At 46.0% G+C, this 15,722-nt stretch overlaps 1 protein-coding gene across 4 annotated transcripts in view; it reads left to right on the forward strand.

Annotated features, from left to right (window-relative positions):
- The window catches only part of SLC24A5 (solute carrier family 24 member 5), a 101,970-nt gene that overhangs the window by 66,773 nt on the left and 19,475 nt on the right, over window positions 1-15,722 (forward strand). For all 4 annotated transcript variants that reach the window (XM_075342746.1, XM_075342749.1, XM_075342748.1 and 1 more), the window contains 3 exons: window positions 787-887; window positions 11,046-11,329; window positions 14,439-14,645. In XM_075342746.1, coding sequence (XP_075198861.1) covers window positions 787-887; window positions 11,046-11,329; window positions 14,439-14,645 — 592 coding nt within the window. The remainder of the gene's footprint in view (window positions 1-786; window positions 888-11,045; window positions 11,330-14,438; window positions 14,646-15,722) is intronic.

Consider the following 15,722-nt stretch of genomic DNA (forward strand, 5'->3'; position numbering starts at 1 on the left):
CTGTGCTGGTATCAATACAGGAGGGACCCTACGCCAATTCTTTGATTTTTATTTATTTTATACCACAATATAGACCCGGAGACAGCGCCTGTGACTCCAACCTTACTCCAATTTGGATGTGAATACCCTCAAATTAAAGCTGAGAATACGCATTTTAAAACACATATGATTACATAACTGTGTATTGAAAATGATTGATTTTGGTAAACAGGCAAAATGACAATTTGTGTCACTGTTCAAATATTTCTGGACCTCACTGTAACTAGCTATTGAGTCCCCTGCCCTAAATAACTATGTATCAATGACTACGAACCCTAAATAAACATGTAGCCACTGCACTTATTCACCCCATGAAAGAAAAAAAAAACACCTAGCCACCACTACTGTGTGCCATTATTAACACTCGCCTCAAAGCAAACAATTCCAGATCTTCTCTCTGTTCTCTCTGAATGATGTTAGATGGAAGGCAAGCAGAAGATTGTGGCTTCTTGCAGATTCCTGCCATATTCAATGAGCACCACATCTTAAAAGATGTAGATTGAATATATAAGCAGCACTGCAAGAAGCTATTATAAACTCTCTGCACAGCAATTCACAGAAGAAAAATTAAAATGTCAGCATGTCTAAGGGGTGCTTTGAACCATTCTGTTGAGTCTGTATTACCCACTACCATGCCCTGAAATCTAGTACTGTCACCACATGTGTTCTTTTGGCAGAGACAAATTGAACCTTGTGTGACTCTCTCTCTTAATTTAAAAAAAATCCATTTTTTTTCTTCTCTTGCAGATTTGCAAGTTAACTTGTTGGCCCCTATTTCGTGATTGTGTTGCATATGCTATTAGTGTGGGAGCAGTAATTGCTATAACATTCGACAATAATATTTACTGGTAAGTAACCTGTTGCAGTGTTCATTATGTAATTTAATTTGCATGTCTATTACTACAAATTAAAAGCCTATTTCAATCCTTTTCAATGCCTACTCTCCTTTTTAATAAAGGAGTGTTCCCATCAGGGTCATTTATAGCTGAAACAGGAATATATGTCTATATACCACATCCCCAAAAGCAACTGAGTGGACTGCTCTAGTCTGGATATATACCATATTTTTCGCTTTATAAGACGCACTTTTGTTCCCCCAAAATTTGGGGGGGTTTATGTGTGTGTATATTAATATAATTTTATATATATATATATACACACATACACTGCAGGGTCCAGGGGAGGTGGGGGCAGGTGAACGCTGCGGGCGACAGTGTTAGATCTCCTGCTCCCGCTCATATATAATATGCACAGCCGCTGTCCATCACCATGGTGCTGAAATCGCACCGCGGTGACGGGCTGGGGGAGCGGTGCATATTATATGACCCTGCACTCCCCTGTAATGGCACATGCCCCCCCTGTGTTAGATATGGCCCCCATGCTGCTGCTCATCCTAAAATAAAAAAGCTTTACTTACCCCCTCCAGCGTTTCTCCCCGGTGTCCCTGCTTCCACTGTGATCAGGCACGCAGAGATGAAGTCACTCTGCTGTGCCGATCACATGACCGGCACCAAGAACCAGGAAGTGGAGGAACAGAAGCACGGAGGGAGACGGGAGGGAGATCCGCGCTGGAGGAGGTAAGGAAAGAGAATTTTATTTTACAATGGGCAGCAGCATGGGGGTGATATCTAACACAGGGGAACGTGTGCAATCCATAGGGGGCCATAGGCAGCACAGGGGAATGTATGCAATCCATAGGGGGCCATAGGCAGCACAGGGGAACGTGTGCAATCCATAGGGGGCCATAGGCAGCACAGGGGAACGTGTGCCAGCACAAGGGGGCTATATTCAATATAAGGGGGCCATATCCAGATTAAGGGGGCTAATTTTAGGATGGGGGCTATGAGGGACATATACCCTATATGATTTGTTAGACGGACACTAGCATTATAAGATGGACCCCATTTAACATTTAAAAAAAAAAATTGTCTTTCTTTGTCACTCCATTGGGAGACCCAGACAATTGGGTGTATAGCTTCTGCCTCCGGATGCCACACAAAGTATTACACTTTAAAAAGTGTAACCCTTCCTTTCTGCCTATACACCCTCCCATGGATCACGGGCTCCTCAGTTTTATGCTTTATGTGGAAGGAGGCACACATCCACTCATGCATTCTCATATTAGTTATGTCGGTTGGAAGAAAAGAGGGCCCCCGGCATGTTCCCTTCTCACCCCACTACGTCGGCGGTGTTGTTAAGGTTGAAGTACCCATTGCGGGTACAAAGGCTGGAGCCACATGCCGTCTCCTTCACCATCCATTTACTGGGACCGTGCTCCCTCCGCAGCCTCTGTGGGAACCTGCCGGACCGGAGCCTATTCAACCTCAGGGACTGGGCCCTGCAACTCAAAGGTACTCTGTGTCCCCATTGGGGACTGTGCAGGGAGCGCACCTTCTTCCCGGAAGCTGCGGCAGCTGCTGAATTGAGAAGGCCGGTGGACTTCCGCGCCGACCGTGCCTGCTTGTCGGGCGCGGTCTCAAATTTAGTCCCCGGCTTCATCGCGGCCTAGTCGCAAAAATCCCGCCCCCGGGCCTGCCTGTCAGGGGTAAGGGCGGGATTACCGACCTGACGTCGGATGTGAGGGCTGGAGCATCCTGCATGTTTTCCTCCCCCTCACTGATCACTGTGGGGACCCCAGATTCCCGCACTTTCCTGGCGCCGCCCACGGCTCCACTCCTCCCCTGAGAGCTCCGGCAGCCATTTTTTGGCATTCTGCCGGTGGAGGATTCTCAGTGAACAGCTCTGCAGCTCCGGGGGACCTAAGGCAGGGAATCTGGAGGACACACTTCGCTTGTTAGCGGTCAGTAAGCCACACCGGTCACCCGGTGCTGGTCCCCCTAGGGTGCCGGAATAGATACGTATATATATATATCTGTTCGGTCGGGCTGTATACCCCTTTTTTCCCATATACCCTCAGTGATCACTCTCCTAGGAGACAACAGCATGTCGTCCACAAGGAGCAAAGCTGTTAAGGCACAGGGTTTTTTTGCGGCCTGTACCTCTTGTGGGGCTATGTTACCTGCGGGTTCCACCTACCCTCACTGTGAGCAATGCTCGACCCCTGTTTCGCTTGCTCAGCCGGAGCCTCGGTCACTAGTGGGCCCCTCGGCTCATGTAGACCCCCCTGCTCCCCCTGTCCAGGCGGCAGGGACAGAGTTCGCCTCTTTTGCTGAGAAACTCTGAGTCACTTTCACAATCCATGGCTCAGTCTATGGACAAATGGTCTGCCAAGCTGCTAGAAGCTTTGCAGTCCAGACCGGTCCTTTCACAGGCCCCGGCCCCTGTTGGCTCGTCGCCTGCAGGCCCCTCTCGGTCCGCGCCGCAGCGCGCTCCCAGTTTGGCCCCTAGGTCTCAGGCGGAGGACTCCTGCCCGGACCACAGTCCTAGACCGGCTAAGCGGGCTCGCTGGGAATCTTCCCCGACTTCTTCACGCTGCTCGGGTTCCCAGCTTGAGGAATCTCTGGAGGACGAGGCGGACGTCGCAGCTCAGGGCTCTGACCCTGGCGTCGCCCTTAACCTAGATACACCTGAAGGGGACGCCTTAGTGAATGATCTTATCTCGTCCATCAACCAGGTGTTGGATCTCTCTCCCCCGCCTCCTACTGTAGAGGAGTCGGCGTCTCAGCAGGAGAAACACCAGTTTCGGTTCCCCAAACGTACACGCAGTGCGTTTTTCGATCACTCTAACTTCAGAGACGCTGTCCAGAAGCCCAGAGCAGTCCCGGACAAGCGCTTTACTAAGCGCCTCACTGACACGCGTTACCCCTTCCCATCTGAAGTCGTTAAGGGTTGGGCTCACTGTCCCAAGGTGGATCCTCCAGTCTCAAGATTGGCGGCTAGATCCGTGGTATTGGTTGCAGATGGCTCATCGCTAAAGGATGCCACTGACAGGCAGATAGAGCTCCTGGTGAAGTCCATCTATGAGGCCACGGGCGCGTCTTTTGCCCCGGCCTTTGCAGCCGTGTGGGCACTCCAAGCTATCTCGGCTTGTCTGGCTGAGATTAATGCTGTCACACGTAATTCTGCTCCGCAAGTTGCGTCTTTGACCTCTCAAGCGTCAGCCCTTTCATCCTACGCCATGAACGCAGTCCTGGACTCTGCTAGCCGTACAGCTGTAGCATCCGCTAACTCTGTGGCAGTCCGCAGGGCCATGTGGCTGCGCGAATGGAAGGCAGACTCGGCCTCCAAGAGGTTCTTAACCGGTTTGCCGTTTTTTGGCGACCGTTTGTTTGGCGAACGATTGGATGAGATTATTAAGGAATCCAAGGGAAAGGACTCCTCCTTACCCCAGTCCAAACCTAAGAGACCTCAGCAACGAAAAATACAATCGAGGTTTCGGTCCTTTCGTCCCTCCGCCAAGCCCCAATCCTCTTCGTCCAGCAGGCCGGAGAAAGGCCAGAGGAACTCCTATGCGTGGCGGTCCAAGTCACGCCCCCAAAAGGCCGCAGGAGGCACTGCCTCCAAGACGGCCTCCTCATGACTCTCGGCCTCCCCTAGCCGCATCCTCGGTCGGTGGCAGGCTCTCCCGCTTTGGCGACGCCTGGTGGCCACATGTTCAAGACCGATGGGTGAGAGACATTCTGTCTCACGGTTACAGGATAGAGTTCAGCTCTCGTCCTGCGGCTTGTTTCTTCAGAACCTCTCCGCCCCCCGCTCAGGCCGACGCACTTTTTCAGGCAGTGGACGCTCTGAAGACAGAAGGAGTTGTGATCCCCGTTCCCCTTCAGGAACGTGGTCGCGGCTTTTACTCCAACTTGTTCGTGGTGCCAAAAAAGGACGGATTATTCCGTCCCGTTCTGGACCTCAAGCTACTCAACAGACATGTGAGAACCAGACGGTTTCGGATGGAATCTGTCCGCTCAGTCATCGCCTCGATGTCACAAGGAGACTTCCTAGCATCGATCGACATCAAGGATGCTTATCTCCACGTGCCGATCGCACCCGAACATCAACGTTTCTTGCGTTTCGCAATCGGGGACGAACACCTTCAGTTCGTGGCATTGCCTTTCGGCCTGGCGACAGCCCCACGGGTTTTCACCAAAGTCATGGCATCCGTCGTGGCGGTCCTGCACTCTCAGGGCCACTCGGTGATCCCCTACTTAGACTATCTCCTAGTCAGGGCCCCTTCTCGGGTGGCATGTCAACAAAGCCTTACCGTTGCTCTGGCGACTCTCCAGCAGTTCGGGTGGATCATCAACTTCCCGAAATCCAAGTTGACACCGACCCAATCACTGACTTACCTCGGGATGGAGTTTCATACACAGCCAGCGGTAGTCAAGCTACCGCGGGACAAACAGCTTTCTCTGCAGGCAGGGGTGCAATCACTTCTTCGGAGTCAGTCACACCCCTTAAGGCGCCTCATGCACTTCCTGGGGAAGATGGTGGCAGCTATGGAGGCAGTGCCGTTCGCGCAATTCCATTTACGGCCACTCCAATGGGACATTCTCCGCAAATGGGACAGGAGGTCGGCTTCCCTCGACAGGAACGTCTCTCTTTCCCTTGCAACCAAGACGTCACTTCAGTGGTGGCTCCTTCCCAATTCTCTATCGCAGGGAAAATCCTTCCTACCCCCAACCTGGGCTGTGGTCACCACGGACGCGAGCCTGTCAGGGTGGGGAGCGGTTTTTCTCCACCACAGGGCTCAGGGAACCTGGACTCCGACAGAGTCATCCCTTCAGATCAATATTCTGGAAATAAGGGCAGCGTATCTAGCCCTATTGGCTTTCCATCGGTGGCTGGAGGGCAGGCAGATCCGTATCCAGTCGGACAACGCCACTGCCGTCGCATACATCAACCACCAAGGCGGCACTCGCAGTCGTCAAGCCTTCCAGGAAGTCCGGCGGATTCTGCAGTGGGTGGAAGCCACAGCCTCCACTATCTCCGCAGTTCACATCCCGGGCGTAGAAAACTGGGAAGCAGATTTTCTCAGTCGTCAGGGCATGGATGCGGGGGAATGGTCTCTGCACCCAGAAGTGTTTCGAGAGATCTGTCGCCGCTGGGGAACGCCGGACGTCGATCTCATGGCGTCACGGCACAACAACAAAGTCCCGGCATTCACGGCACGGTCTCAGGATCACAGAGCTCTGGCGGCGGACGCGTTAGTTCAGGATTGGTCGCAGTTTCGACTGCCTTATGTGTTTCCTCCTCTGGCAATGCTGCCCAGAGTGTTACGCAAGATCAGGTCCGACTGCCGTCGCGCCATTCTCATCGCTCCAGACTGGCCGAGGCGGTCGTGGTACCCGGATCTGTGGCATCTCACGGTGGGTCAACCGTGGGCGCTTCCAGACCGCCCAGACTTGCTGTCACAAGGCCCGTTTTTCCATCTGAATTCTGTGGCCCTCAACCTGACTGTGTGGCCATTGAGTCCTGGCTCCTAGCGTCTTCAGGGTTATCTCAGGATGTCATTGCCACCATGAGACAGGCCAGGAAGCCAACGTCCGCCAAGATCTATTACAGGTCTTGGCAAATCTTCTTATCCTGGTGCTCTGATAACGGTTTTCCTCCATGGCCGTTTGCCTTACCCACTTTTCTTTCATTCCTTCAATCCGGAATGGACAAGGGTTTGTCACTCGGCTCTCTCAAGGGCCAAGTATCGGCGCTCTCCGTATTTTTTCAAAAGCGCCTAGCTAGGCTTCCGCAGGTCCGCACGTTCCTGCAGGGAGTTTGCCACATAGTCCCACCTTACAAGCGTCCGCTGGAACCCTGGGATCTTAACAGGGTGCTAACGGCTCTTCAGAAACCACCTTTCGAGCCGCTGCGGGATGTCTCTTTATCACGTCTTTCGCAGAAGGTGGCATTTCTAGTGGCAGTCACATCACTCCGGAGAGTGTCTGAGCTTGCAGCGCTGTCATGCAAAGCCCCCTTCCTGGTGTTTCACCAGGATAAGGTGGTTCTGCGTCCGGTCCCGGAATTTCTCCCTAAGGTGGTATCCCCTTTTCATCTCAATCAGGATATCTCCTTGCCTTCATTTTGCCCTAATCCAATTCACCAATGTGAAAAGGATTTGCACTCTTTGGATCTGGTGAGAGCACTCCGGCTCTACGTGTCTCGCACGGCGCCCCTGCGTCGTTCAGATGCGCTCTTTGTCCTTGTCGCTGGCCAGCGTAAGGGTTCGCAGGCTTCCAAGTCAACCTTGGCTCGATGGATCAAGGAACCGATTCTGGAAGCCTACCGTTCTTCTGGGCTTCCGCTCCCTTCAGGGCTGAAAGCCCATTCTACCAGAGCCGTGGGTGCGTCCTGGGCATTGCGGCACCGGGCTACGGCTCAGCAGGTGTGTCAGGCAGCTACGTGGTCTAGTCTGCACACTTTCACGAAACACTATCAAGTGCATACCTATGCTTCGGCAGACGCCAGTCTAGGTAGGTGAGTCCTTCAGGCGGCGGTTGCCCACCTGTAAGAGGGGGCCGTTTTTTCGGCTCTTGTTTATTGAGGTATTCTTTTACCCACCCAGGGACTGCTCTTGGACGTCCCAATTGTCTGGGTCTCCCAATGGAGCGACAAAGAAGGGAATTTTGTTTACTTACCGTAAATTCCTTTTCTTCTAGCTCCTATTGGGAGACCCAGCACCCACCCCTGTTCCCTTCGGGCTGGTTGTTCTTTTGTGTACACATGTTGTTCATGTTGAATTGTTCTTTTGGTTCATGGTTTTCAGTTCTCCGAACATCCTTCGGATTGAATTTACCCTAGACCAATTTATAAGTTTTCTCCTTCCTGCTTTTGCACCAAAACTGAGGAGCCCGTGATCCACAGGAGGGTGTATAGGCAGAGGGGAGGGGTTACACTTTTTAAAGTGTAATACTTTGTGTGGCCTCCGGAGGCAGAAGCTATACACCCAATTGTCTGGGTCTCCCAATAGGAGCTAGAAGAAAAGGAATTTACGGTAAGTAAACAAAATTCCCTTCTTTCCTTCACCAAATTGGGGGGTACGTCTTAAATTCAGGTGCGTCTTATAAAGCGAAAAATACGGTAATTCCTAGGTAAAGAGTGGGAGTCAAGCTACATTCAGACATCCATTGTCGTTGTAACCGTAGCTGTGCTTTCCATTCTTACCTCGCCAGTAGGTGTCATTGATCCATACACATGTCCCTGTCTCCGATCCACAAGAGCATGTCCTATGCTATGATCCATTTTGTAGATCAGACTCCCAGATGAAAAATGGAAGACTTCAGCGGGCTTTACACGCTACGATATCGTTAATGAATTATCGTCGGGGTCACGTTGTTTGTGACGCACATCCGCCGTCATTAACAATATCACAGTGTGTGACACTTTTATGTGCGACCTAAAATGATCGCAAAAGTGGCAAAAATCGTTTGCCGCGGAGAGGTCGTCCTGAAACAAAAAATCGTTTTCTTCTAATTAGCGATGTTGTTTCTCGTTCCTGCTGCAGCACACATCGCTATGTGTGACACCGCAGGAGCGACGAACCTCTCCTTATCTGCCTCCACCGGCTATGCGGAAGGAAGGAGGTGGGCGGGATGTTACGTCCTGCTCACCTCCGCCCCTCCGCTTCTATTGGACGCCTGCCGTGTGACGTCGCTGTGACGCCGCACGACCCACCCCCTTAGAAAGGAGGTGGTTCACCGGCCAGAGCAACGTCGCAGGACACGTAAGTCCGTTTTATGGGGGTAAGCGAGGTTGTGCACGACGAGCAGCGATTTGCCCATGTCGCACAACCGATGGGGGCGGGTAGAATCGCTTGCGATCTCGCTAGCGAGATCACAGTGTGTGAAGCCAGCTTTATTCTGAACATCAAAAGAGGAAATGCAGCTCACCATCAATTCCAAAGGATTCACAGATGTCCAGATCACATTGGCTGGCGTTCAGTACAGCAATACAGATATTGGAGGAATAGTTCCAAAACACGTAAGCCGGGGCCAAAAGCTCGGAGTATGCGTTCATTTTTTTTGTTGGATTTTAATGATCTAATAGAGGAATAATTTTATGAAGAAGGGATGCCGGATCTATTCATCCATTTTCTGTTATACTTCAGCATTTCATCTATTTTTCTGCTCAATTGTTCACAGTCCATGGATAAATAAAAGTTCAGAAACATTACTGTCTCCAGATTAAAAATGGATGAGAAAAAAATTGGATGCAATATGGATGCACATGAGCAGAAAATGGTCTGTTTTACAGAGATGTAAAAAATCACGGACATGTGAATGTGCCCATAAGAAAGCAGGGTGCAATTCCAGAGTCCCCAGCTACTGTGGACAGCCTATGGAGAGAGAGATTCCCAACTCAACTATGAATGGCTGAGATGGGACTAAAGCTTTAAAGGGGTTATCTGGGACTTTTTTTTTTTTCTATGGGTGTAAGAATTTAGCAGCAAGCTTGTTAGTTACCTTTCTGTTCTTCCCTGTGACGATCCTCCTGCTGAGAGCGGTCACACTGACAGAGCAGCTCTTTCTCTTCTTTTGCTGTCAATGGGGTGCGGAGTGCAATGTTGATCAACATGACGTCAGCAGTGACGCCCCATCAAGAGACCAGAGCAAAAGAAGAGCTGCACTGTCAACGTGAGGTCAAAAGAAGAGATTTATCACCTGAGCCTGGAGACAATGTTACAAGACAGAAAAGGCAGGTAGGTGGCAACTACCTGTTGGTAAATTCTTCGCCCCATAGGGAAAAAAAACTTCTGGAAAGCTTCTTCAAGTGAATCATCGTGGTTATCAATAGAACATCTAGGCGACTGGTATATATCGGAAGCATTTATGTGTATGTGATTCTCTAACATGTAGGACAGTATTAAATGGAATGTATCAGAAAATATCCTCTTTTTTAAACTTTTTTTTTTTTTTTTTTTTTTTATTTCATGTTCCTATTAAAAAAAAACATGAGATCTTGCTGTTTTTACAATTGTAATCGTCACAATATACTGACACTTGGGCCCCAATACATTATATTACCTTTTTTTCTAGTTTTCTGTGTTTATTAGTATTTTCCATCTAATTCTTTTTTAAATGTTTTTATTTATTTTTTTTTTGCTTGTCATTGTGGGTAGGGTTTGAGGTTTCCAGATGTTTGACATTTTTGCTCAAACTTAACGACATTTTATCTGAACATGCTACTGTTCACACAAAACGCTTAAAAAATTGACAGAGTTTTTTATTGTCCAAAATTCATCAACCATGTGCACCATTGTGAAGCATGAGGTGTAAAAAAATGTCAAGGAATATCACAAGACAAAAAAGGAAATGTGACAAAATACAGTTGCAAATGGTGCCTTATGTGTTTTGTAGAGATTTAATTTCAGCAGTGATATCATTACAGGTAGGAATACAAAAAAAAGTAATGCCTATAACATGAGTAACACAGGATCCACCATTCACAATATGTAACCAACCTTTACGGTCCATAACCTTTTTCATACGTCCCAGAGGAGAGTAATCTCTCAAGCAAGATGTCTGCGTCCATAAAAGAAAATTTATGATCCCTTTTGCTATTAAAGATTTTGTAACTTAAAGATCTAAAACTTATTGGAGTGTGATTATCATTTAGTGACACAATCCCTCTCCAATATTACCTTTTCTTTACGGATATCTTAAAGGATGGAGGAGTCAGTCAACCTCCACCACTGTCCCATATCTAGCACTGGCACACCCACCTAGCCATGTATTAAGTAGTTAGCCAACTTTGCATGGCCAATGCTAGAAAAATGTATACCCAGACGCAGATTCCGTTAGCAATAATAGTTGTCTGTAGATTAAGGAAGCTGGTTTCATTTTAAGAAGAAATCCCCACAAATATTTAATAATGTATCATTAGCACTTCCTAACCCAATTTAAGAACTTTATTCTTACATCTGTAGCAGTTTTTATAGATCAATAATTGTGCAATGAGCAACTGCAAATATTGCACGTGGCTCTATCCAATTTTTGCTTTTTGGCTTTAATCTATCATTTTAACCAACCAAACACCAATGTCTTCTATTTCTTCAACATAGAAGTTATGTTTAGAAGGGATGTTAAAGCTATAATATCTAGTTTTGTTTTTTTTTTCTTTAGGTATGAATCTGCATCATTGCTATTGATCTATGGGCTCTACATTATAATGCTGTGCTTTGACATTAGGATTAGTCAATACATGGTTAAGAAGTTTAGTCCTTGCTGTACATGTGTTGCTGAAGCCCTGGAAGAAAACAATGAACAGCAGCCCTTACTGGGATGGAAAGAGGAGAGTGTGCGAGTTGTCCGGCAGCACTCCCGATCTGATAGCGGCATCTTTCAGGAAGATTCGGATTATTCTCATCTATCAATAAGCTTACATGACCTTAGTGAAATTTCAGACGGTCAGTATTGATTTTAAATCTAGATCTCGTGTAATTTTGTTTCCCATAAGAAGCAGTGGGGAAAAGTTGAAAGGAAAACCTCCACAAATTACTTCTTCTTTTAGGTACCTAGCAGAAGCTTTCACTGTCATGGGTTGGTAGTTATTGTAGTTTATGGAGTAAATTAACTGCTTTGGTCCTGCTCAGACTTTAGAGTTACTGCAAATAAGGCTCAACATCCACATAGAGTGGCATTGATTTAAATGGCCCCTTGTTTAAAATATTGGCATTTTCAGAGATGCCTCTGGGCTGGCAGAGGTGTTTGAATGCTCTATGCTATGCAGTATTCAGAGATCCAGCTCAGATGGGGGTAGTTGTGGTATCCTGCAGATGCAGCCTCTCTCCTTTATGCCCCCTATTTGCACCCTGTGCCACTCAGTGGCCAACATGATTTCACAGCGTCAAAGCCAGACGTTCCGTTTACTTACAACAGTCCAAACTTGTGGGCTCTTCCCCTCCTCAGGCTCTGCTGACTGGCTACCCCCTGCTATGAAGTGGTGCTTCTGAGAATTCGCTATGGGGTGGAAGAAACACACAATTGTACCCCACACTAACCAAAAAATGTAACGTGAAAGTAATAAGGACAGACCCTAAACTAATATAAACTCCAGAGCAGGGCTCAAAATTAATTGAGACCTCAGAGTAGAACCCCTTAGTAAACTAGATCTCAGGCCAGATCACCTGAATCATTTAAGTCTCAAATTAAATACAGCCCCTACACCTAAGGAAAAATACCAGATCTCCGCTCCGACGTGGTATAATTTACTTTACTGCTCCTGCCCTGTGTTTATTCTTCACCATACTGTACACTATGAGACTGGAGCACCACATGGCTGACATGTACTGTGTATTCTGAAGCTGGAACACGTGCACAGTGGAGTCCCTCTTACAGATAGTATGTGCTGCCTGAAACTTCAATACAGTATGAAAAAATAACACTATTAAACATGACATCTTTACTTGTGCTTGCTTTAAATTATTCCAAAGTAGTAGAAGAGTTGGCATCAATTAAGGTTGGATCTTTAAAAAAAAAAAAATGGGACCCGATGCTGGAGATGGCGGTCCCAAATACATGAGATGACACGTCAGAAGGCGGCTTATCTTAGGGAGAACAATGTGAATGGAGGCCCTAAATTGGACATGTTCCATCAACATCTCTCCCGACCATCAATCGGCAGGCGCCCATATACACATTAGACTTCATCCGAACCCATTTATTTTGGCAGATTCAGCTGACATTAGTCTAATGTGTATGGGGACCTTAGGAATTGTGGCATGCTCTAGCAGAATTCTAGGGTAATAATTTCTGTATATATGACTGCATAAAGAAGTTACATTGTTTCATACAGCTGAAACCAGAAGTTTGCATACACTATCTAAAAAGACACACATGCATGTTTTTCTCACTATTTGACATGAAATCAGAATAATCCTTTCCCATTTTAGGTCAATTAGGAACCAAAATTCTTTAAATTTGCCAAATGCCAGAATAATGAGAGCGAATGTTTTAAAGCATTTTTATTATTTTTTGCAAAGTCAAAAGTTTACATACATTAAGAGTACTATGCCTTTAAACAATATGAGAAAGCCCATGTGATGTCATGTCTTTGGAAGCTTCTAATAGGTTTATTGGTAACATCTAAGTTAATTAGATACACACCTGTGTATGTATTTTTTTGCACACCTGAAACACACTGCTTCTTTGTGTAGCATCATGAGAAAGTCAAAAGAAATCAGCCAAGATCCCAGGAAGAGAATTGTGGACTTACACAAGTCTGGTTCATCCTTGGGTGCAATTTCCAGATACCTGAACGTGCCTCGTTCATCTGTACAAACAATTATACACAAGTAAAAACATGATGGGAATGTCTAGCAAATCATACTGCTCAGTAACGAGATGGGTTCTGTGTACCAGAATTGAATGTGCTTTGGTTTTTGAAAACCTGTCCTGTGGTCTGACAAAACTAAAATTGAACTGTTTGGCCATAATGATCATTGTTACATTTGGAGGAATTAGGGAAAAGCTTTGATGCCTAAGAACACAATCCAAACTGTGAAACACGGGGGTGGCAGCATCATGTTTTGGTATTGTTTTTCTGCAGGAGGGACTGGTGAACGTCACAAAATTAGATGGCAGCAAGAGGAAAGAAGATTATGTGGCAATACTGAGGCAACATCTCAAGACATCAGCCAGGAACTTAACGCTTGGACGGAAATGGGTCTTCCAAATGGACAATAACCCAAAACATACAGTGCCAAAGTGGTTACAAATGGCTTAAGGATAACAAAGTCAATATTTTGGAGTGGCCATCACAAAGCCCTGATCTCAATCCTATTGAAAATTTATGGGCAAAGCTGAAAAGGCAGGTGTGAGCAAGGCGACCTACAAACATGGCTCACTTACACCAGTTCTGTCAGGAGGAATGGGCCCAAATTTCTACCAACTATTGTGAGAAGCTTGTGGAGAGATATCCAACATTTTTTTTACCCAAGTCATACAGTTTAAGGGCAATGGTACCAAATACTAATGAAATGTATGTAAACGTTTGACTTTGCAGAAAGTAATAAAAATACCTTAAAACACTATCTCTCTCACTCATTATTCTGGTATTTGGCAATATAAATAATTTCTTAATCCTAATTGACCTAAAACGAGAAATGTTTATTCTGATTTCATGTCAGATAGTGAGAAAAACCTGTGATGTCTTTTTTGATTGTGTATGGAAACTTCTAGTTTCAACTGTATGAAGGAACAAAAAGTCCTCCTTCCAATTCGATGTGCAGCAGAATTCATGTACATATGACCAATTAATTAATATACATGTACAATACCTGCTAGGCACCTTGGAAGAAAAGGAGCATTACATATCCTCTTTAAATGAATACTTTGGCAGAAAGTATACACAGTTTCTCATAGTGTCGTTTATGACATAGTGACTAGAAAAGAAACAGAATGTCTGTATCATACACTTTGCCATTCGGGTCTGTAATAGTAATATCGCCATCTATTAATGTATTAATTGTGTTCAGAGTCTTTGTTCTTACCATATTTCTTTTCTGATCATATCAGACCCTCCAAGCGTTTTCACAATGCCGGAGAATGACTTCAAAAGGATTCTCTGGGTCCTCTCACTGCCCATTATTACATTGCTCTTCTTAACCATACCCGACTGCAGGAGAAAATCGCGGAAGAAATGCTTCATTTTGACCTTTATTATGTCAGCCGTTTGGATCTCTGGAGTAACCTACATTTTGGTTTGGATGGTGACAATAGTAGGTAGGTGAATTGTAGCATGAAAGGTAATGTATTTGTGGTTTAGTTTCATGACACAATTGACAATAAATGCTAAACGAGAATCCTGGTACAAATAAGGAATCCCAGACGCCATCATCTCATATCTGGTCAGAAAGGCAAGGCTTTCTCTATTTCCTCTGATCAGTGCAGGGAGCCACAAACCTCCAAGCCAAATGTCCACCTTTTAATTCTAACCTTAAATAATGTAAAGAAATATTTGGCTGGAAAATAACAGTTTGATACAATGTATGTTCCTCTAAGATAACCCTAAGTTAGGCTCCTGATGGTGACTTTCCAGCAGTGTGGCCATATTCTGTTCCTAAACCTCTCGGTTATGACTTTTCACATGATTACGAGGGACACCTCTCTTTATTTCTCTTGAGCAGACAGAATGACTAAGGTGCCTGTTGAAATTCAGCATGCCTGTGGCATGGACAGGTGACAATAATGATGTTTCTCCCTGTTGGAATACAAGACTGAAAAGTAGCAGAACATATTATTTCCTGTCAAAGTAAATAGTGATTCTTATTTAAGACTATGATCATAGCAGACATACATCATAGGATACTGCAGTCTGTTTGAGCTTCCTGGTAAGACACATATGGCATATCAATAGTTCAGAGAAGGATTGAAACATTGGAAATGTGAATTAAACCTGTGTTCTATCCTTTTACTGCCTATACGGGTGCTGACGTCTATTTATATTTTCTCTGGCCTTTTAAGTGGACAAATATCACAATTAAACTAATGATTTGCCAAGAACTGCATTGCTGAAATTCTTTGAGACCCCTGTCTTTCATTAATAGCCCAGGGATTACTGTCACATGTCCTTACTTAAAAAAAAAAAAGTGATTTTAAAAAAAAATCGTCAGATGACTTGCAGTTTGTATGGAAGACTCCCTACGGATAGAATGAGATTATTATTCTGCTCTCAGATCAGACACTCACGAAGAAGCCTTACGTTTTCCCCCTGCAACTGAAAAAGACACAAGAAATTCTATTTCTAACTAGCAAGATACCAGCGGCTTCGCTCACTGAAATGATATATTATATTGTTGG

Source organism: Anomaloglossus baeobatrachus, chromosome 4, assembly GCF_048569485.1.
Source record: "Anomaloglossus baeobatrachus isolate aAnoBae1 chromosome 4, aAnoBae1.hap1, whole genome shotgun sequence".
In the NCBI taxonomy this organism is placed as follows: Eukaryota; Metazoa; Chordata; class Amphibia; order Anura; family Aromobatidae; genus Anomaloglossus; species Anomaloglossus baeobatrachus.